This window comes from Plutella xylostella, chromosome 24 (genome assembly GCF_932276165.1).
Source record: "Plutella xylostella chromosome 24, ilPluXylo3.1, whole genome shotgun sequence".
In the NCBI taxonomy this organism is placed as follows: domain Eukaryota; kingdom Metazoa; phylum Arthropoda; class Insecta; order Lepidoptera; family Plutellidae; genus Plutella; species Plutella xylostella.
In genome coordinates this window covers 2,839,482-2,862,391 of record NC_064004.1, presented here as the reverse complement: position 1 = coordinate 2,862,391, position 22,910 = coordinate 2,839,482, and the positions used below count along the sequence as shown (strand labels likewise).

The 22,910-nt window shown below is 40.4% G+C and overlaps 2 protein-coding genes across 3 annotated transcripts in view; one reads left to right on the top strand and one right to left on the bottom strand.

Moving 5' to 3' along the window:
* Positions 1–8,748, top strand: part of LOC105387456 (complex I assembly factor ACAD9, mitochondrial) — a 17,210-nt gene extending 8,462 nt beyond the window's left edge. The window contains exons 5-9 of one of the 2 annotated variants that reach the window (XM_048629967.1): positions 529–677; positions 940–1,055; positions 1,486–1,643; positions 7,940–8,011; positions 8,339–8,748. In XM_048629967.1, the coding sequence (XP_048485924.1) occupies positions 529–677; positions 940–1,055; positions 1,486–1,643; positions 7,940–8,011; positions 8,339–8,552 (709 nt within the window). In that variant the 3' untranslated portion in view covers positions 8,553–8,748. Of the gene's footprint in view, positions 1–528; positions 678–939; positions 1,056–1,485; positions 1,644–2,110; positions 2,200–7,939; positions 8,012–8,338 lie in introns of those variants that run through there. The other variant, XM_048629966.1, reaches the window with a different exon arrangement.
* LOC105387457 (ionotropic receptor 25a) lies at positions 8,743–22,910 on the bottom strand. Its single transcript, XM_038110614.2, has 19 exons — positions 22,542–22,910; positions 22,138–22,284; positions 21,713–21,916; positions 21,329–21,495; positions 20,802–20,981; positions 20,455–20,666; positions 19,895–20,054; positions 16,835–16,951; positions 16,295–16,399; positions 16,015–16,114; positions 14,510–14,687; positions 12,664–12,847; positions 12,204–12,325; positions 11,609–11,721; positions 11,269–11,359; positions 10,197–10,293; positions 9,757–9,821; positions 9,374–9,447; positions 8,743–9,176 (listed from the first exon to the last, which is right to left on the bottom strand). The coding sequence occupies exons 1-19, from the start codon at positions 22,618–22,620 to the stop codon at positions 8,848–8,850; spliced, it is 2,724 nt and encodes a 907-aa protein (XP_037966542.2). The 5' UTR covers positions 22,621–22,910; the 3' UTR covers positions 8,743–8,847.

The window sequence follows — 22,910 nt, the reverse complement described above, 5'->3', positions numbered from 1 at the left end:
CCTTACTGTTCTTACCTATATAAATCTGTTCTTTGGAATGTTAGCTCTCCAGTGGTATAATTTAATTTTAGATTCAATTCGATTCAATTCGTCAAATGTATTCACGTCGAAACGGTGGCAGTAGTTGTTCCAGCAATACCTAGCTGCATATTTAAAACTGCCTCTAACACCACTCCTTACACCCCCATCTCCTTATTGTCTCCAGAAACTATATACTCAGCTTACCATGGGAGTAATATTATTCCAGCAAAGCTGACTGCATATTTGAAACTTATCACTTCTTACACCCCCATTTCCTTATTGTCTCCAAAAACTACTCTTTTTACCATGGGAGTAATATATCCTACCACGGGAGCAATCTTGTTCCAGCAAACCTTACTACATATTTGAAACTGTCTTCTTACACCCCCATTTCCTTATTGTCTCCAGAAACTACTCTTCTTACCAAGGGAGTAATATTGTTCCAGCAATACCTAGCTGCTTATTTGAAACTGCCTTCTTACACCTCTATTTCCTCATTGTCTCCAGAAACTACTCATCCTACCACGGCACCCGAGCCCTGCTGGCGCTGGAGAGCATCCCGGGGCTGCAGCTGGATGAGCAGTTCCGGGCCAGGCTGGGCGCCTTCCGAGCCTTGACCAAGGATGAGAATGACTACAATGTTAATATGTTTATTGGTGAGTTTAGTTTGTGACAAAGTGATACTGTGTGTAGGTTAGAAAAACTTGAGACAAGAATGTCTCAATACCTTAAAATATAACAATATTGTAAAGATCTAAATTTTATGATTTTGTGAGTCGTCGTCGGGCATGTACAGAAATAATTTTGATATACATTTTAGCAATAAAACCATCTTACCTATTTATGAACTTTTGCTTTTCACACGATGAAAAAAAACTGACAGTCAACCTTCCAATAACAATAATATGTCTTCACCAGCTCTAAACGGCCTTCACTACGCGGGTCACCTGAAAGCAACTGAAGTTAAACAAATGAGAAACCCGCTGCTGCATCCGGGAGTCATCCTGAAGAAGGTGCTGCAAGACCGTCATCAGGTATGGTCATCATCAGTCAAGTAGGCATTGTTGGACGTAGGTCTCTCCTTAAGATCGCCAAAACACTCCGTATTCCAGCCACTATGACTAAACCGACTACCTGTCTAAACTCGTAACGTTTTGCTGTTTAGAACTCATTTACCCCAACGGATTATTCTGCCGAATGACCGGCCGGTCTCTGAGAATTAACTTGCAGATTTTAGGAGCAATGTCAGTGACCTAAGTAATCTGATTACCTAATTACGAGATCGAAGTAACCCCCGCATAGCTTTTTCCATAGCCCACTGACATTTACCCCGATAAACAAATTTTAAATGTAGTAAGTACGACAGTCCATCATGATGACCCTCCCATTTTGGTTTCTAAAATCCCTTATAGATTCATTTAAAAATACACCAATCTTTAACCCGCCCCTTTTCCCCCCAAACAGGAGAAAGACGACCCCAAGCTGACCCTCTTCCTAGCGGAACATCTGCACCCGTCGCTGCGCGCGCCGGCCGAGCTGCTGGAGTACTGCGTGCTGAGGATGAGCTACGCCAGCGAGACCCTCATGGCCCGGCACGGGCAGGACGCGCAGACTGCTTACACGTGAGTCTTGTTACCAGAGAAATAAGGGGTAAATTGAGTAGGAAGCTACATATGTGAGTAAGAAAGAAAGAATGAGGGAAACAGTTATTTGACAGAACTAAGGTTCCGCCCAGAGTATAGAGCGTCAAAGAGGCATCAGCTCAGCATGTGCTGTGGACTATATAGCCACAGCGCTGGTTTTCAGCTGGTCCTTGTAACTTGACCTCAGTCACGATCCAGGAACACGAGGTAGGTATAGGTATACAGGGTGTTGCAAAATTGGTATACTAAGCCGAAACCTACATGTGCAGCATATTATATCTAAGCCCGAAACTGAAATCAGAATTAGAAAATTCGCGAAAAAAAAATTAACTTTGTTGGTCACGTGACTTTTTACTATGGAATTATTATTTTTTTGCAAACACCCTGTATAAACGAGTCTTGTTACCTGTGCCATAAGGGCGTCTGCTGGAGTACTGCGTGCTGAGGATGAGCTACGCCAGCGAGACCCTCATGGCCCGGCACGGGCAGGAAGCGCAGACTGCTTACACGTGAGTCTTATTACTAGAGGGTTAAGGGGTAAATTGTGTAGGAAGCGACGTAAGAGAGAAAGAAAGAAAGAATGAGAGAAACAGTTATTTGACAGAAAACAACAAAATACAGAAACAAAATAAAAAAACAAATTAAGGTTGTTGTCCTGAGCGTCAAAAAGGCACCAGTTCGGCATGTGCTCTGGACAATAAAGCCACAAAAAAAAAAAAAAAGCCACAGCGCTGGTTTTCAGCTGGCCCTTACAACTTGACCTCAATCATGAACACGAGGTAGGTATATCATATTATATGAATCTTGTGACCCGTGACATTTTGGCTACATAGTGATGTCGATTCTGAAGGCAGAAATTCTAATTTTAGTGCTGTCAAAACCTTAATTTCTTTACTTGAAATTCAACTCTATGAGTGTTCCCGTAAATGTCATTTTTTGCTAGCAAAATTTATAGTTTGACAGCGTTAAAATTAGAATTTCCGCCTTCAGAATAACTACCAGTGTTGAGTTAGGTATTATATGCGACACACCTGAGTCTTGTTATACAAGGCACAAGGGCTTGTCTCCCGTGCCTGCTGCTGGAGTACTGCGTGCTGAGGATGAGCTACGCCAGCGAGACCCTCATGGCCCGGCACGGGCAGGACGCGCAGACTGCTTACACGTGAGTCTTGTTACCAGAGGGTTAAGGGCTAAATTGCGACAAACGAGGGTGAGGGTAAGGAAGAAAGAAAGAAGGAAACATTTATTTGACACACTAAATCAACAATAAAAATACAAAACAACTACAAGATACATACCCAAAATTAACAAAAAAAAAGAAGGTTGCTGTCTAGCTAGAGCGTCAGAAAGGCACCAGCTCAGCATGTCCTGTGGACAATAAAGCCACAACGCTGGTTTTCAACTGGCCCTTGTAACTTGACCTCAGTCATGAACACGAGGTAGGTATATCTTGTTACCTGTGCCATAAGGGCGTCTGCTGGAGTACTGCGTGCTGAGGATGAGCTACGCCAGCGAGACCCTCATGGCCCGGCACGGGCAGAAAGCGCAGACTGCTTACACGTGAGTCTTGTTACCAGAGGAATAAGGGATAAATTGTGACGTACGTGAGTAAGAAAGAAAGAATAAAGGATAAGTATGTACATTTATTTGCCACGCTGCCGCTGATAACAAGATACATACACAAAATAAACAAAACAAATTAAGGTTGCTGTCCAGTGCGTCAAAAAGGCTCGGCATGTGCTGTTTAAAAGCGCTGGTTTTCAACTGACCCTTATAAGGTCACCTCAGTCACGAACACGAGGTAGGTATATAGGTACTTACTTAATTTTGGACAAGTGTACCTATATGTAATATATGAGTCTAGTTACCTGTGCCATAAGGGCGTCTGCTGGAGTACTGCGTGCTGAGGATGAGCTACGCCAGCGAGACCCTCATGGCCCGGCACGGGCAGGAAGCGCAGACTGCTTACACGTGAGTCTTATTACCAGAGGGATAAGGGGTAAATTATGTAGGAAGCGACATATGTGAGTAAGAAAGAAAGAATGAGGGAAACATTTATTTGATACGCTGCCAGAAACAAAGAAAATTACAGAAAACAACAAGATACAGGCACAAAATAAACGAAACTTAAAAAATAGCCCAGTAACACTTAAACCTAAATCTAAAAAAGTCCTAAACTTTAAAAAATGTGACTACACTAAATGCACGGAGGAACTTGTCTCTCTGAACTGGGAGGATCTCTTAAGCAGTGATGACGTCAACACTAATGTGCAGGTATTCTATGAGATCCTAAATAAAGTCATTAAAAACAACACCCCTTTGAAGTCAATTGGTGATCATAAATACCCCTTATGGTTCTCTGAATGCCTTAAAAACTGCATAGAAGAAAAAAATAAAATACATAAAAAGTTTAAAAAATACAAAAACCCTCGCGATTATGACGAATTTCAATTGCTACGCACTAGGTCCAAAAAATTAATTGAAGAATGTCATGAATCATTTCTAAATAGTGTTGAGGCCTCCCTATCGGACTCAACTAAACCTTTCTTCACCTACATAAAATCTAAAAAATCTGCACAATCTATACCAGAATCTATGAGTTTCGATGGTAGAAATGCACAGGGTGGGCAGGCTGTGTGTGATCTCTTTTCAACATACTTTGCATCGGTTTTTGAGACAGACTCGGGCACGGATGAACTCCCTAGTGACTACAAAGATATATGTAAGGCCAATGATACTCTTGCTAGTATATCAATTTCACAAGAGATGATTGCTAAAAAACTTGTGGACCTTAACATCAATAAGGGAGCTGGTCCCGATGGGATCCCTCCTTGTTTTATAAAAAATTGTCGCAAAGCACTCTTGGCTCCTTTATATATAATATTTAACCACTCAACCCGTACTGGAGTGTACCCAGATGTATGGAAGCATGCTTACATAGTGCCTATCTACAAGTCAGGTGACGCTAATGTTTGCGGTAACTACAGACCAATCAGCATCCTGTCCTGCTTTGCCAAGATATTCGAGTCCGTTATCTTCGACCACCTCTATGCCCATGTCAAGCCTTACCTTGTACCGGAACAGCACGGCTTCGTTAAAGGCAAATCAACGGTATCTAATTTGGTAGAATATACCAACTATATCTGCAGAGCCTTTAATGAGTGCCGCCAGGTTGATTCGGTCTACACAGATTTCAAAAAGGCATTTGACAAGGTCAACCATCGAATCTTGTGTATGAAGCTAAAAATGTACGGGATACATGGAAATGTACTGCGCTGGGTTGAATCCTATATAAATAACCGAAGCCAAATTGTAACGCTCAAGGGACACTTATCACAGCCTGTGACTATTACATCGGGAATTCCCCAGGGATCGCTGACAGGGCCATTGTTTTTTATTATTTTTATAAACGACTTGGTAAGTCTCCTTAGGAACCCGTGCCTACTGTACGCAGACGATCTAAAAATATACACAGGAGTCTCATCACATGAGGATTGCACAAGGCTGCAGAAAGACCTGGACACTTTGTGGATATGGTGCCAGATCAACAAAATGCAGTTAGGCATACAAAAGTGCTTCGTGGTAACCTTTTCCAGAAACCATAGCCAAGTGCTATTTAACTACAACCTGGATGGTACTACGCTCCAAAGAAAAGCAACTGCTAAGGATCTGGGAGTTACGTTTGACCACAAGTTAAGCTTCAACCAACACTGTGCGTCAATTGTAACAAAAGCGAACCAACTACTGGGGTTTGTATTGCGGGCCACAAAGCCTTTCAAAAACTATCAGAGCGTTGTCCTTCTCTACAAATCACTGGTCCTGAGTCGCCTTGAGTACGCATCAGCAGTCTGGTGCCCTATCTACAATGTCCACAGCGATGCAATCGAGTCCGTGCAAAAAAGGTTTTTGCGCATACTGTCTGCTCGATTCGGTCTCCGATGGAAGCTGCAATCTTACGAGGACCGATGCAAACACTTTAAAATTCATCGGTTGGATGCTCGTCGTAGGCTGCATGACCTTGTGCTTCTACACAAAATTATTAATGGTGGTATATCAACCAGTTTATTGTCGGAAATAAACTTTTTTGCCCCTAGGCTTACCTCCAGACATCCCCACCCATTTAGCGTACCCGTATGTAGGACTAACGTCAGTGCGAACAACTTTATTTTGCGAGTGTGCCAAATGTTTAATCAAATATACGCTCAAAATAGAAGCGAAGTGCCGGACATATATCAAAACTCACTGGGTAGTTTTAAAAATAAAATATCTAAATTTATTGACCATCTTAATTAATTTATTAATGTGTTTGAATGTATGTGATTATTAAAATTTTAAATTTTATGTATTAAAATTTAATTTATTAAAATTTAATTTATTGTAAGTAATTAGTGGTTGTGCTCTTTGCACTAGCATGCTGTGTACACATTGTTTTGGTGTTAAGACTAGACTAGAATTTATGTAATTTACTTTATGTTATATTGTAAACGTCTTTAATACTGTTGTGTGTGCCAAATAAAATAAAATAAATAAAATAAAATGAAACAAATGAAGGTTGCTGTCCAGAGCGCCAAAAAGACACCAGCTCAGCATATGTTGTGGACAATAAAGCCACAGCGCTGGTTTTCAGGTGGCCCCTGTAACTTAAGGGGTGAATTGTGTAGGAAGCTACATAATATATGAGTAAGAAAGAAAGAATGAGGGAAACAGTTATTTGACAGAAAACAACAAGATACAGGCACAAAATAAACAAAAAAAATGAAGGTTGCTGTCCAGAGCTTCAAAAAGACACCAGTTAAGCATGTGCTGTGGACTATATAGCCACAGCACTGGTTTTCAGCTGGCCCTTATAAGGTGACCTCAGCCATGAACACGAGGTAGGTATATCTTGTAACCTGTGCCATATGTGAGTAAGAAAGAAAGAACGAAATAATTATTAGACACGCTGACGCTATTAGTTACAGACACAAAATAAACTAAGGTTGCTGTCCAGAGCGTCAAAAGGCACCAGCTCAGCATATGCTGTGGACAATAAAGCCACAGCGCTGGTTTTCAGCTGGCGATTGTTACTTGACCTCAGTCACGATCCAGGAACACGAGGTAGGTATATAGGTACTTACCTATATGTAATATATGAGTCTTGTTACCTGTGCCATAAGGGCGTCTGCTGGAGTACTGCGTGCTGAGGATGAGCTACGCCAGCGAGACCCTCATGGCCCGGCACGGGCAGGAAGCGCAGACTGCTTACACGTGAGTCTTGTTACCAGAGAAATAAGGGGTAAATTGTGTAGGAAGCGACATAGGACATGAGTAAAATAGAATGAAGGATACATTTATTTGACACGCTGCCAGAAACAAAGAAAATTACAGAAAACAACAAGATACAGGCACAAAATAAACGAAACAAATGAAGGTTGCTGTCCAGAGCGTCAAAAAGGCACCGGCTCAGCATGTGCTGTGTAACAGCGCTGGTTTTCAGCTGGCCCTTATAAGGTCACCTCAGTCACGAAGACGAGGTACCTATAGGTAGGTTTGCGACATACGAGGGTAAGAAAGAATGAAACATTTATTTCATACACTGACAACAACAAAAAGTACAGAAAACAACAAGATACAGACACAAAATAAACGAAACAAATAAAGGTTGCTGTCCAGAGCGTCAAAAAGGCGCCAGCTCAGCATGTGCTGTGGACAATAAAGCCACAGCTCTGGTTTTCAGCTGTTCCTTATAATGTGACCTCAGTCACGAAGACGAGGTACCTATAGGTATGTATATGAGTCTTGTTACCTGTGCCATAAGGGCGTCTGCTGGAGTACTGCGTGCTGAGGATGAGCTACGCCAGCGAGACTCTCATGGCCCGGCACGGGCAGGAAGCGCAGACTGCTTACACGTGAGTCTTAGAGCCTTTCTAGGTTTCTAAGGTCTTATCTGTAGGGGTGTAAGTACGGTCAGCCGCATAAGTAGCTATACATTTCTGTACCTTGTCAAACTGACAAACCGTCAATGCTACAATGATTTTATAGGCAGTTTCAGATTTACAAGGTACAAAAGTGTATAGGTACTTATGCAGCTGCCTGTACCTGCACCTGGCTCTCTCGAATGGAACATTTGTGTTTCCGCTAGGTCTAAACTACCTTCGTAAGCTTGGACCATTTCCCACCACGCTGGTCCACTGCGGGTTGGTGGGTTCACGTATCTAGGTGTGCTCTTAGAGCCTTATCAGTCTTATGACCTATGTTTTGTTAGGTATTTAAAATTTTAAATATTTTGTTTCCAGTGAACTGGAGCGAATGGCGCAGGCGGCTACACTCATACTGGCGATGACGTCCGTACTCGCGAGAGCCTCGAGGTAATCATCATTATCATCAGTCATAATCTGTAACGCTAGTTTCTTATCGACTCACTTCATCATCATCAGAATTTCAGAATACCTTATTCAATGGTCTATTTATTTACACATTCACATGCTCCTACAGTTGCAATCAAACCCAAATACTTATCTTAGGTCCTGTTTCACAATGTGTGGTTAGTGTGAGGTAAAATACATGCTGTCACTGTCAAAAAAATAATAACAGAGAGTGACAGCATGATTTTATCTCACAGGTAGCCACTAACCAAATATTGTGAAACAGGACCTTAGAATATTATTTTAATATATTATTCCTTTATTCCACAGGTCTTACTGCATCGGTCTAAGAAACGCGGAGTTCGAAATGAAGCTCGCAGCTTGCTTCGTAGAAAAAAACAAACCCATAGTACAAAAACTCATCCTGGATGTCAATAATGGACAATACCTGAACCTAGATTTCTACCACGAGGAGTTTGGTCGAAAAATCCTGGACTCCTCGTCGACTTTGGTAGAAAATCCCACTGAACGTACCTTCTGGTAGAAATATAGTTTAAGTTACAGTATAGTGGAATCAAACAATTAAATAGGTTAATTGCTAATCAAGTAATTGCATGCATTTATTTACTGTCCTGTCACCCGACCAGATAAGTTGATTTCACTATAATAAGTTATCCTTAGGATTAAAACGCTATGTTATACGATATAAAAATGTTTTGTAAATAAAATTCTAGTTATTACTTTGCATTTTTATTCATCTGTGATCAAAAAAACTATTTTTCGTGTCTGTGAAATAACTACCATAGACTATTCTACCATTTTATTATTGTGATGCTACTTTAAGGTTTAAATCCATCTTTAGGGTAAACCTTGATATAAGACACATTGGCATTATCAGCGGCTGGTCTAAATGTATCCCCAATGGTGACATTTTTGGGGAGATTTCCCTTCCCCTTTTTATCCCTTTTCCGTAATCTGGCAACACCTTCAGCCATCTTGGTTTCCAGTAAACTCTTTTTAGATGGCGCGAAAGCCTCTTTAGGTTTTTCAACTGTAGCATCGATGGATTTAATTTTGTTTTTCTCCTTTCGCTTGTAGTAGAACACTTCCCAAGCTAATGTTAGCATTGCTAAGCCAAGTCCGAATAGTGTGGCTATGAAAACACCACCTGTAAAAAAATATGAAAGTATATATTTAACTTATTTAACGAAGTACTACTCTATATGGTTCTACGGTACTCGGCTCTAAAATACCGCATAATGCTGGATATACACTTGTATAAACCTGGGTAACTAGGTAGGTAAGTAGAGGTACCTATGTTAAAAAAATACCAGTAAGTATAACTATTTATGATAGTCTACTTACCTAAACTCTCCAAAGTGATTCCTTCAGACTCATCAGCATCTGGACAAGCTTGCTTGGCCGTCTCGTTCCAGTATCTAAAAACACATTTTAATTGAGTTTAATAATTTACTTATCATAAAAAAACTTTTAAAAAAAGCCCAGTAACTTTAATGAAAATAACGCGAATAGGTATGGCTGTTGGAGAAGACGAGTTCTCGAGTAGAAACCACGAACAGGCAAACGCAGCGTGGGACGCCCTCGCTCGCTGGACCGACGACCTTAGGTGGGTCGCCGGTAGTGGCTGGATGAGGACGGCCTAGTTACGCTCCTTGGGAGACGCCTTCACGCCTATGTACAGCAGTGCATGATTATTGGCTGATGATGATGATGATGTTATATCTTACTTAGAAGCGAGCTGCTCGAGGAAGCGCTCCTTCTGCAGGTCGAGCAGCGCGCGGCTCAGGTCCTCCTGCAAGATGGAAATAACGGCTTCAATTGTATATGTATTGATGTATGTTGATAAAATACAAGGTAGTTAGGTAATACATCGCTTACATAGTTACTGAAATAAATGGTAGATGGCGTTGACAACTACAAATCAAATCAATAACCGATAAAACAACGAGCTTGCAACGTTTATTTCAACGCGAGCTATCGTGCAGTTTTTAACCGCTTGACTGTCCGGCGCACCGTTTCACTCGGAGTATGGAGTTATATCGCCTAGTCGTCGACACGCATAAATAATTATTCGTGTCGACACGAGTATTAAGGCACACGTTCCATGACAGTCAAGCGCTTAAAAAGCTCTGCTTAGTTTAAAGGTAATCGTTTAAACGTCGACTACCTGCAGGCGGGAGCCCTGCTGCACGGCGATGGCGTAGGGCTGCTCCGCGAACACCTCGCCCACCTCCGTCAGGTTGCAGTTGCGGGTCACCTCGTATCTGGAGGGATTAGGGATGAGGGAACGAGATTACATCATCATCACTACGACCCTCTGCTGGGGCACGGGTCTCCTTCCAATGAAGGAAGGTTTTTTTAAGCCTAGTCCACCACGTTGGCCTAGTGCGGTTTGGTGGACCCCAACGCAAGTAAGCTTGTGCTGAGAGAGTTGTCGGGTAAGTGGGCAACCCAACTGTCAGATGTTTTAAAGCTGCCTGAAGACCTCTGACTAGCCTTAACGACTACTGCTAAAGCAGCAACCGGGACCCACGGCTTAACGTGCCGTCTGAAGCACGGAAGCGTCCAGAAAAGAACCACTTTAAATTGGTCACCCATCCAAAGGCTGACCTCAGTTCGTACTGAGGTCTACGCGATATTATTTCGACGACTGTAGGCAGGCGCATTAGCGAAGCGTCCGTAGTCGAGTGAACGATCACTGAAGCTAACTCGACTACGGACGCTTCGTTAATGCGCCTGCCTACAGTCGTCGAAATAATGTATAATAGACCCGTTTGGACAGCTCGAAAATGTATGGGATGACAGCTGGTGTCAAATCTAAATCATAAAAAATCTAAACAATAAGGGCGTCTTGCACAACGAATTAAATTTATGACCTCTTGCTCTGACATTATACTGTTAGAGCAAGAGACAAACTATTTAATTTTATTTAACTTTGTTATGCAAGTCACCCTTAGTAACTTTTGGTGCTTCAAAAGTTCTTTTTTCTTTCAGCCGTAAAAAAATAAACCAAATTAAGTATGTGTCTTTTTATGTATTTCATCAAGTAAATCAAGAGTAAATAGCAAATTTGTGTAGCTGTCCAAACGGGCCTATTATATTTCGACGACTGTAAACCGCTACGATCGCGTTTGTCAATAGATTTTCTTAAGGTTCTTCTCACCTTCAAGGGAACCTAAAAAGTGTGTCTAGTATAAGTACCTACACATATAAGTAGGTATATATTATTAAAACCATACTTAATTTCAGCAGAATCGTGTATGAAGGCGAAGTCCGCGTCAGTGTGCTCATTCACTTGCTCAAACCCAGTCTTAGCATCGGGCACCGGACCTGAAAATAGCGGCCATTTTCATACTTCAAATATTATCATTATCATTGGTAAGATCATGTTCATTAATTTGTGCTGTGAAAAATACTTCTGTAGTTAACATGGTTTTTGTTAAGTTGCTTAGATATTCTCTATGAGGAGACGTCTATGATAATAATAATAATAATAACCGTCGTCCGCTGCTTCAAATAGCGATAGGTACAACCCTAGCACCATATATGTAGTTACGAATGCAGAATAACATTCCTCACCGGAAGCGTTGATAGCCAATAGGATGTGTCCGTACTGCTCTCTGATTGGGTAGTCCCACACCCTGTACTGCGCCTGGTCTGACGTGGCGTTCAGGGTTATCTCCTTCCAAACCCTGGAACGAAAACAATGGAGTCAATCCTAGGGTAGACTGGTGAAGTAAATCTGGGTAAATTAGGTACCTACATAACCAATAGGTTAATTAATCATGTTACCCCATACATGGGGCACACAGGTTAGTTTCTCTTGGTCTCTCTGTTCTTTATTTAATTTTTTACCACTACGACCCGTATTTGTTTTTTTTTCGTCGTATTTTTTACCTTACATAATGTCACGAACTAGTTACGTTTTTAACGTTTTACGTTTCGTCACAACTACTAACATTGTATCTACCAACCACTATATAGCAATGTTCTCCCTCTTCACCGACCTAAATCATAAGAGATTGCCTCGATAGATGGGGAGGAAATTCATTTATGTTATGAGAGAATAGGACTCCAACCTCACAATAACTATATTATTCAAATATAAATATAAGTTTTTGGTTTTTTAAACCAACTAGGTATGTGTCTCAACTTTGCCTGAAAACTCGCAAACCTGTAAAGAGTGTCCTCAGCAAACTTCATGTTAATAAAGTACTCGTGAATGGTGGACCCCTCCACCACCGTGTAGTTGATGCGGGACTGCCTGGCCAGCTGCTCCAGGGACGACACCGGGGTCTGTGGGAAATTGCAACAAAGTTACCTACCATGAAATATAAGTTATTTCAACTTGAATTATGTCAACCCGGCTTCTGATAGATATAACTTTAGGATTAGATGGGTGTTCTGGTGTTGACCATTTAAATAGGTATAAGTAATGTACCTATCTATCGTGTCTGGGATACAAATCACCGTTTTCAACGAAGATAAACTTCACTATATCGCAATAAACCTATTTTATTTTTAGTACCTATCTACTTATATAAATCGATAGATATGAGCCAGTAGCTTTTAAACTACCCGCTTATACAAACAAACTACCCGTTACAAATTACAGAAATAAATATTATAAGTACCTGCATCCTTTCCACAGTCAAAAAGGCGGCCAAATTGGCCGTGAACGTCGCCAACATAAGAACCACGAACAGCCAATAAGCAGCGACTAACGTACGCCCCGACAGTGCCTTGGGGGCCTCCCCGCCCCCTTGCGGGGTGAAGGAGGTCAGGGCAAACCAGAAACTCTCTTTTAGGGTGAATTCTCTGAAATGGACAATTTAACAGATAGAAGACACAAGGCTTGTAAGTTCTGCAAGCTGAAGTGGCAGTGGCCGTAGAACTGTGTGTGGGGTTACCACCACCGAACATTTTAAGGAGCGTTGGTCGCTTGGCAAATCTGACGTAACTTGTATGGATCTAACAGACGTTTGACAGGCGAGCGACGCAGCTTATGGATTGTGGCCTGGGTCTCCTATTTTATGCTATATTTTGGTTAGAGGAGCAACTTGAGAGGATGGCACAGGGATAAAGGGTGCTTTGAAGGAGTTATCCAAAAAATAATAAAACATAATTAGTCCGCTGAGGTCGATTTTCGTAGAAAGATTGGAAAAAAAGTCGTAACTCCTAAACTGCTAAAGGTTGCTGAGCATGCATGGGGGTGGCTTGGCTGCCCCTTGACCTGAGGAGTCGAACATTTTCCTTTGGACGTCACGTTACTCATTCCAACATGACTTACCCTTAATAAATTTAGTCAGATAAATTTCCTTCAAACAATTTTACATCGAGGTCGTTTTGTACTAAAATAGCAATAACTTTTTTGTTAATTGAAACAATAGCAACGTTTCATACTATTTTGGAAACTGCATTAAATGAGTAATCTTTTCAAATAAGGTGCCAGGTTTGCGTGGTATATTTTTTTTACAGTATGTAGAGTCAAAGTTCTTTATAAAAAAATACGATTACCTTTTATGACTTTGAAAACCGTGTTTTTTTTAAACATACAGCATTACTCGATATTTTTTTTGACTGCGATCAATAGCAGGGCTATACAGGGTGATGCAACACCAAACAAATTCTAACAATATGGATTTTTGTACCGGCGGCACGCAAAAAACTGATCCAAGGTGTCGATTTTCAGCAAATTTATAAAAGTGTCAATATCTCGAAAATTATCGAGTTTTTACTAGGGTCATATTGTGATATTTTGGCCTCTCATGAGCTGACCTATCAGCCCTTTAAGGGATGACGTTGACTTTTGGGACACCCTGTATATGCGGCGTCCGATTTTGGCGTAAACGTTTCGATCATCGTCTGGACGCCAGGAACAACGTCAGCGGTCAATCATAAACTATACGCGAATGTCGACGTCCTATTCACAATAGTAGAAGTCAAACAGTGCTTGTGTGTGGTGCACGCGGCCTACGGCGTGACGCTGGACGCGACCAACGGCGTAAATAGGTGACCCGGGCCTTTTGCTATTGTGTCTATCTGGATGAGGATAGCTCTCCTTGGGCGATGCTTACGTACAGTAGGTACTTAGTGGATAATTCCGGTCTGATCATGATGTCATGATTAATTAAATGATTATATGGATACCACAGTAGTTTTAAACATTATACATTGAGGACAAAAACCAATAAAAAAAACATTTTAAAAAATATTTGACGAAATCATAAATAATAATAATAATAATAAGTTTATTTGCCAAAAAGAACACAGTTACAATTAATGTACAAACAGTAGGTATAAAGGTACAATGGCAGAGAGTCTACAGTAGAAATATATGGGGTAGTAACCCCTAAACTAGGCAGAGCCTGTAACTTAGGGGATACTTAAATATCCTTAATTGCTACCGGTATGCAACACACATTACTACATGGATTTACGTAGGACATTAATTAATAAAGGCATAACATTAGTTCTCACCGACAAGGGTACGGGTAGGCCTCGGGGTTATTCCTGGCGCTATACGGCGAGTACTTGTCAAGCAGCCAGATCATGAAGCCAGTCAGGATGAGAGCCGCCACGATGCTGAGCCAGACTTCCGTCCGAAGAACTGTCATGAACTTGAAGAGGGACGTTTTGCGAGTCGGCTTCCTGATTACTGAGGATGTGGAGGGTAGTTTAGTACTTCAGGTAATGGTCCACCTTTCATCATCATCCGCAACGGACGCATCGCATTCAGTATTCCTTGTAATATAAAATTTTACCAAGTGCGTCTTTATACCTACCTACATTTATGAAAATCCGTTTGGTCCGATACCTACGATACCGAGAGGTGGACGCTTGCCTCAAAACTCAACGAGTTGATTAATCATGATCAACTTACGATTGACGAAAGAGGATTGACGATACGATCATTCAATGAGTGGATGCTATTAACCCCGCTTTGCAATATGATGTCACTGGTGATGGTAGGGGAGACCGGGGACAAAAGTAACAGTTTGTAGTTTCTGTCCGATTTCTCGTTATTAATAACATTTACGATAAAATAAATATAGTCACATAAAACTTTCGTCTATAGTCTACAAATATCCTTTATTACTTTATTTAATGCATCCCGAATTTTAGCAATTTTAAAGCCTCAAAAAAAAAGGGAAATCGTTACTTTCGACCCCATGGGCAGGGCGAAAGTAACAAGGCATGGGTCGGAAGTAACAACCCATAAATTCTGCCCAATGTTATAAATACGATTCATAATATAGAACAAAAAAATCAATCAAATTATTTAGCTAAGAAAACTTATTAAAAAACTATCAAAACTAAAAAAAACTTATAACTTATTGACAAAACTAAAAAAAACTTCTTAAGATAAACTTTAAATGAGATCCATCATTTAAACTGACTAACTGATAAGAAGTTGTTTTATTTGTGCTATAATAAACAATATTATGGCACAAATATCTAATCAAAACAACAAAAAATAAAAATTTACAATGTGACATGGCAAACTTACCAGTGTAACGTGTTACTATTGTCCTGCCGCGAGCTGTTACTTTTGTACCCATCCCCATTTTTGAAATATCAGGCGACATAACTTTAAAACAGCACGTGTTATTCGAAAACAATTTATAACATGCTACAGACAATCTTATAATGAATCAATGAGCAAATAGTCATATGATTCTTGGCATCTTAATTCTACGTATACACTAAATGAATAAACACCAAAAAACTTACTTTTGGTGTGTAAAATCACGAAATGCTCACTAACACAATATTGCACCAAGGCTCGGGCGCGGAAAATGATAGCATGCGCGGGGGGCAGTGCAAGCTGTCAACCAGCGGTCGCGAGCGACGTTTCGGCTATTGGGGAAGTCTACAGAGTCTTTGTTACTTTCGACCCGCTGTTACTTTTGTCCCCGGTCTCCCCTACTATCCGATCATAGCTTAGAACAAAATTTACCTCGGTGTTATAACTACCTACTTACCAATTAGGATTCCAGTTTGTTCAAAATAAGGGGCTACGAAATCAATGACTTCTTCCCGTTCTGCTGTCATTGTGAGAGCAGAGACAGCGAACTCTGTTTCCTGAAAATTTTGACAACAGACTTTAAAAAAAACAAAAACTACGCCATAATGATCCGAGGATATGATCATATTGCTGTATACAAGGGCAGTTTTAAGCAAACCGTCTTAGTTTTGGAACAACATGCCACCACCACACCCGATTCTAGAAGAGGTATTAATTTATCGGATTCAAAATCATACTCCTCTCATTAGATCCCCTACAACACCGTCCCATGATCCGTTGGGAAGTTTACGACCAAAAGTCCCAGTTTGAGGCGTGACAATCTCATAATCAAATTCCATCACCTGAAAAACAAGAGTTTATTTTAGAAAAGTTAAAGACATACACTTCGTTTAAATAGCTAGTTAGCTTCACAGTACACACATTATGAAGGAAGAAACGTTCTTCAGCAGTTTAGATCAGGGGATCTAGGAGTTCCGCGCGCCACGTGCAAAGGTTTTCCGCTCGCATTCTAAACTGGTCGCGGCATCGCAGAATTAGCGGAGACAATATTTATTTGTCTACCTCCTTTTTTTAGCAAGGACTCAACAGGCTTGTTTTACAATATCCGGATAATGCCCACCTGTGGGATAAAATACAATGACATGCTGTCACTGTCTAAAACCTAATTACAGAGAGTGACAGCATGTCTTTCATCCTACAGGTAGCCATTATCCAGAGATTGTGAATCAGGCGCTAAAAATCTTTTGTACAAAGTAGGTAGACAGTAAAAACCTTACTTCTGAAATCTTTTGAATGAGATCGATGCAGTATCCTTCATACATTGGCTGACCCTCTTCTGTAAACATCGGTTGTCCTGTATCAGGGTCCAGTTTCGGTAATGTCCAGGGCACCGCCTGCAAATGATACTTATATGTAACTGGGTTTAATGTTGTCAGAATCTGTCGATTCGTAGATGATTAATTGACCATGCCCTCTTTACTGCTTCAGGTACCTTAAGGGTGAATTCGTCCAAACATCACGTTACACGAGAATAACTATACCGGTATTAAAATTATACGCGAGTAAATATCTAGGATAAGTACATTTGCATTCTACCAAGTTATAACATGATTAAATTGAATGAACGAGGAACGAAACTGTAATGCAACTAAAATAAAAATAGCTGCGTTTCAAAGCATGCAATAGAAATGACATGCCAACTTAGTTTGAATGGATTATAAAAGTATGAAATTGTTTATGTTTTAATATTTTATTCGCTGTTGTTATTCTGAGACTTTGCCTTTTAACGTACTTTTGTTTATGTTTTGACAGATGTGTTTATATGTCATTATGACGGTTTTCTAATCAGCTGATGTGCTGCCGCCATTACAAAATTACTCTCGGATAAGCTCGTTACACGGTCAATTTTGGCGGTATAACATTTTATTCTTGGGATAAGCTAGTTATCTTGGTTTCAGGTTTGGTAGAATGCAAAATCTGCTTACTCGCGAGTAACTGGTACTTTACTCGTGAGTAAAAAGTTACTCGACGTTGGTCGAATCCGCCCTCAGTCTGTTTTTTTTATCTCAGATGCTAAATCCTCTCAAGGGCGTACCCAGGATTTCAGCTAGGGAGGGGCAGCTCATCTCATACGTGTTTAATTTTGCGCAGAGTAGGTAACACGTTTTTAATTCCCACTTAGCAGGAAAATGTACGTTTATTTTGTCTGCTAGCCCTTTCGAACCTGAGTGATACGACTGTGCGCTCAATTTAGTACTTTAATTTTTTTAAGGCGTTATACTTATTTCGCCGCTTCGAACCAAAACGCATCGTTTGTGCATATTGTTGTTAATGCCTAAAAAAATTTTGGTTGATATTTGAAGTCAGTTTGCCTGTGACAGGCGACGAAAATGGCGGCGTACATACATTGATCCTGACACCGGGTGAGTTAAGAAATTAATGTTATTTTGCAGTTTTAGCTAATTTTCTCTACATATTCTATGCTACATTACATTCTTATCTTTGTTGTAAGCATAGTCTTGTTTGCAAAACACAATGATTCTATGATAATATTTAGTTGACAAAAAACAGCTACGCACAAATGTACAGTTCAGGTTCAAAATGTACACATGCACAAAATTGGATTAGGTAGTATTTTATCATAATAATTGTACTTCTTGTACCATGAACCAGCACCCAGGGTCCCAGACACGTGGAAGGCGTTCATGGAGCCGAATTATTATGTAGGGACTTGACAAGTTATGGTATGGGGTGCTAAATGGACTGGGTAACTGGGACTATGGAAGGACTATATGGCTCCTATCTGACCTATATATTTCACACACGGAATAACGACAGGGAGTGACACGTAGACACAGTAAATGGCCCCCCTTCGCCAAACAGTCGCTAGCACATTACAGTGACGTAGCAGCAAGGGGGCAACATGTTATGAGGTACTATGGATCGAGAGGTATTCCACACCTCTCGGTCATTATCGGTTATCGGTCAAGATCCCTATACGTGGGTGGTCTGAAAAGTTTCCGACCTAACATAGATACAAGATTTTTTTTCTTAAAATTTATTTTTATTCTTCTATATAGCCTGTAAAACAGTAATTAGGCGGCGCCAAAACACGGATTTAGTGCGCCTAAACTTTGCCAACAGAGCATTGGAAATGTTCATTCGAACAAGTCGTTAGTCTGAAGTTAGCAAACGCGGCAGCCAACGCGCGGACAGCCTTCTCATGCCTAAATCTTGATTTAATATGTGATAAACACGTTTCCTGGACATTTTCATTGCCTCTGCTATCTCTCTCACTTTAATTCGGCGGTTGTCCAACACCATTTGGAGAACTTTAGCGACGTTATCGTCAGTAGTTACAGTTTTTGGACGTCCCGAACGTTCATCATCTCCGAAGCTCTTACGGCCATGTTTAAATTCGGCTGCCCAAAATTTTACAGTGGTAAATGACGGTGAAGAGTCCCCGTACACAGAATCTAACTCATCTTTGATTTCCGTAGGGGTATTCCCTTTCAAAAACCAATATTTTTAGACAGCTCGATACTCGATTTTTTCAATTTTCACAGAAATGCTCACATCGACTCACTCAAACGACTGTAAAATAAAAACCACGCGTCAAAAATGGCTGAAACTTTGAAGTGTTGCTGTCAAAAGATGCACAGTTACATTCCCTGACTTTAATTGATGTGTGTTGCCATCTTCACGTTGAGGTCGGAAACTTTTCAGACCACCTACGTATATACCATACTGGGTAACTCATTCTTCTACAAGCATTTTTGCTCTAGTGAAACACTACTCAAGCTAGCCAAGCAAAAGGTGGGAGATCCTGTTCCTCTTCAGTGTTTCGTTTTTTTTATTACGTCGTTTTTTTTTTATTTTTCTATAGCACTTTTAGGCATATAAGGCGATATTATATTATTTATTTTTTACATATGATCGAAAAAAAAACTCAGGTTCGAAAGGGCTAGGGGGGGGCAGCTGCCCCCCCCTGCCCCTACCTGGGTACGCCCATGAATCCTCTATCAATCAACAGTCGATTTTCCCGCGATTAAATGACAACTGTTGATGAACCGTTCAGAATCTGTCAATTTAGTACTCATCTGAGATTAAAAACAGACGTTAATAATCTTTTAATAATATTTAAATCTATGGTTATAATAATATTCCTATAGCAATACTTACCTTAAGTATGCCTAAGTCATTGTTCTTACGACAAACATTATCAAGTTAGGTTTTGTTTACTACGGGCCACTGAAATTATTTATTTTCGTAACTAGTAATAAGGCTTCATAGAAATACCCAACTATTGATCCACAAAACAAAACACAATCTCTTACCGCAGTGGTTCCAATTCTAAAGAACATTCGTAACGGCTGTAGTGTGACCCCTGGCAGCAGTTTGAACTCCTCGTCTGCAGACCAGCTCGCCACGTGGTTGAGACCCTCACTTGGTGCGTAAGAAGACAGGGTGAATCTTGTACGAAGAAAGAGTCCCATCCTGAGATAAAATTGAGAGTGTTATGAGACTTTCAATGTCTTCCAGGATATTGTTTTAAAATCGAGACATCATGGAAATCAGCAAAATCTACGGCTGAGCAGCTATCGGAAACATGTTTACCTATAGCATTTAAGTATATAATTTATTGGCTAGTCAGAATTGGAGCTTCTCAAAGCAAACCTTGACGGAGTCAGGGGGGTCACTCTATATGACGTAAAACAAAGTTTCAGAGCGCTTCTGCGCGAGCCACGACTCTATCTCGTTGTATTAAACGTGCCGATTGCACGACAGCACTCGTTCGATCGTTTTTCGGCAGTATAGAGTAACCCTTGTGAAACTGCGTGGCATAATTACCTATTTTATTAAATTTACCTATTTACCTAACTTGAAAATTACTTACTTATCCTCATCCCAATAGAATATAGTATCGTTGCTCAAAGCAGCATCTTCCGCAAACTGTCGGTACAGTCGGTCCCTAGTGACATTCATGTCAGCAGACATACGGAGGTTCTCGCAATCTGCTGACACAGATACCGTAGGGATCGAGTTATCTAACTTGAAGTAGACCTCCGATATGTAAGCTATTAATGCATTTAGGATGTGCTGCTTTCTCTGAAAGGAACATCGTTATGGTTAATTAACTTTTTTATTGAACTTTTTTTTCAGAATCTTGTTTCACCTTGCTAACTAGCAACAATTAATAATTATCATGGCACCTTATTGATTTTTGTTAGTTACTAAACAAACCTGAATATCAGCTGGACAAGAACAGTCTTCAGCTTGACCCAGCAGCTTGCAACATTCCGTTGGATCAGCACTCAGGATCATCGTGGGGACCGTCATAGATATGTCCAGATTTGCAGCAGAGTAGTCAGTCAAGACAAGATTCCATCGGTAGTCGCGACGGACTAGCTTCTCTTTTACTGCCTGTTACGGGAAAATGCTGTTAGCTGACTGTTCTGTCTGAAGAAATCACCTTTTACCTAAGTACTTAAAATTAGATACCTAAGGTGTCGCACAGCTAATCTGCTTCCGACATTATCAGTAACAAACCTATAGTTGTTATACCTATGTTTATTTATAAATTGAGAGTTATTACTCAGATTTACTCTAGGAACGTAATCGTCCCTTTATGCTCACGGGGTAGGAGTAGACTATACAGTTAATGTAAATTCATGTCACTAGATAGAAGAGTTTTGGACACCAGACGGTAAAAAGTAAGTAACTAAGTAGTTAATAATTATATTAAAACTATAGGATAACGTTTCCCTCACCCGTCGATATGTATCAGTAACAAAAGTATTATCCCCAATGATGGCATGGAACCCTGGCCCTGGTCTCATACTCTTGAGCGCGCGGGCCGCATCTTTCGTCAGCCCAGAATGCACCCAAACTCGCACGTTCGACGAACCAAGTAGGTGGTAGAGGGTTTTGTCTACATCTGTAAAGGTTGGTTGTAGTTTTAGAGCTGTACAGAAGCGCAATGTGGAAGTAGTATACATCCCTTCTCAGGCTGAATAAAGGCATATATCGTTGAAAAGAGGGATCGATTTGAATGACTGACTTCTTACTGGCATGGCGCAGCGTCTTTAACTAAAGTTTAGACTTTTTAAAATAGAAATCCTATTCTAGATTCGGCAAAATAAATTTTCTCTTACCAATCTCGCTAGGCAACAGCAGAGCTGCATCAGTAGCATTCCTTACTTCAAGATAGTCATCCAATGCGGACACAAGTTGCTGGTTTCCCAACAGCGACCGCACTAAGGGTATAGACGTCTGTTCAGCGATCTGCGTAGCTGACTCCCAAGGAGACCAGCTCAGGTCTATGATCATTGAAACGTCGCTGGAGACAGCTGAGCATACTGTCGAAGATTTTGTTTAACTTGCAGATTGCTAGGGTTTAAGAACACAAAATATAGATCAAAGAATAACTTTCCGGGAGTCAGAGGTATCCTTATATAATACATACCGCTTTTCCCGACAGGTTATTATGAATTTCGGATGGTTCTGTTAAATTAGTTGCAGTTTGTGTCTAAAACAAACACTAGATCTAACCCAAGCCTTTTACCAGATCACAACTTACATTTTCGGTAGCTCTCCTCCTCATTCTCTCTGTCCAGGTATACGATGAAGTCGGTAAGACGAAGCTCTGGGCGTATGTTTTCCGAAACCTTCAAGGCCCTGGCGATCTGCTGCGCCAACTCCGGCTCTTGCACCTCCGTGATGAATACTGCGATGATGTGTTTATGTGGATGATATAATTATACTTAGTAAGTCGGTGTATTGATAATTCAGACGAGATAAATATTTGATTTATCGAATAACCAAACATTATTGTTATAATCTACATAGTAAATAATATGTAAAAAAACAAAACCTCATGTACCGAATAAATCTAAAATAAAATAACGCGACGCGACACAAAATTTGGCGCCCAACTTGGGACTTCTTTGTAACTACCGTCAAAATAAATATTCATTTACTTACCAAATCTTAGACTTAACTCCGAGGCAATACATCCTAAATTAATAAGGAAAACCAATAAAAATAGAAACGCTATCTCCATGTTTAACGATTGCCACAAGATCCCAATGCACCGTTTTTCCTAAGTGTGTTTATCAGAATAGCTGAGATATACTCTTGCAACAAAAACGGTATAAGCAAAGTTAAAAATATGTAGAAAACAATCCTTAACTTTTCCAACATAGTAATTCAATCAAAGGGCCATTTTTGTTTCCTAGCTCCTAAATATTAATGAAAATTTGTTTTAAAAGATTCTAGTAGCAGCAATGGTTCTAGAATATACTAACGGAGCAAATCAAAGTCTTCAGTTTACATTGAAATGTGTTTGAGGAA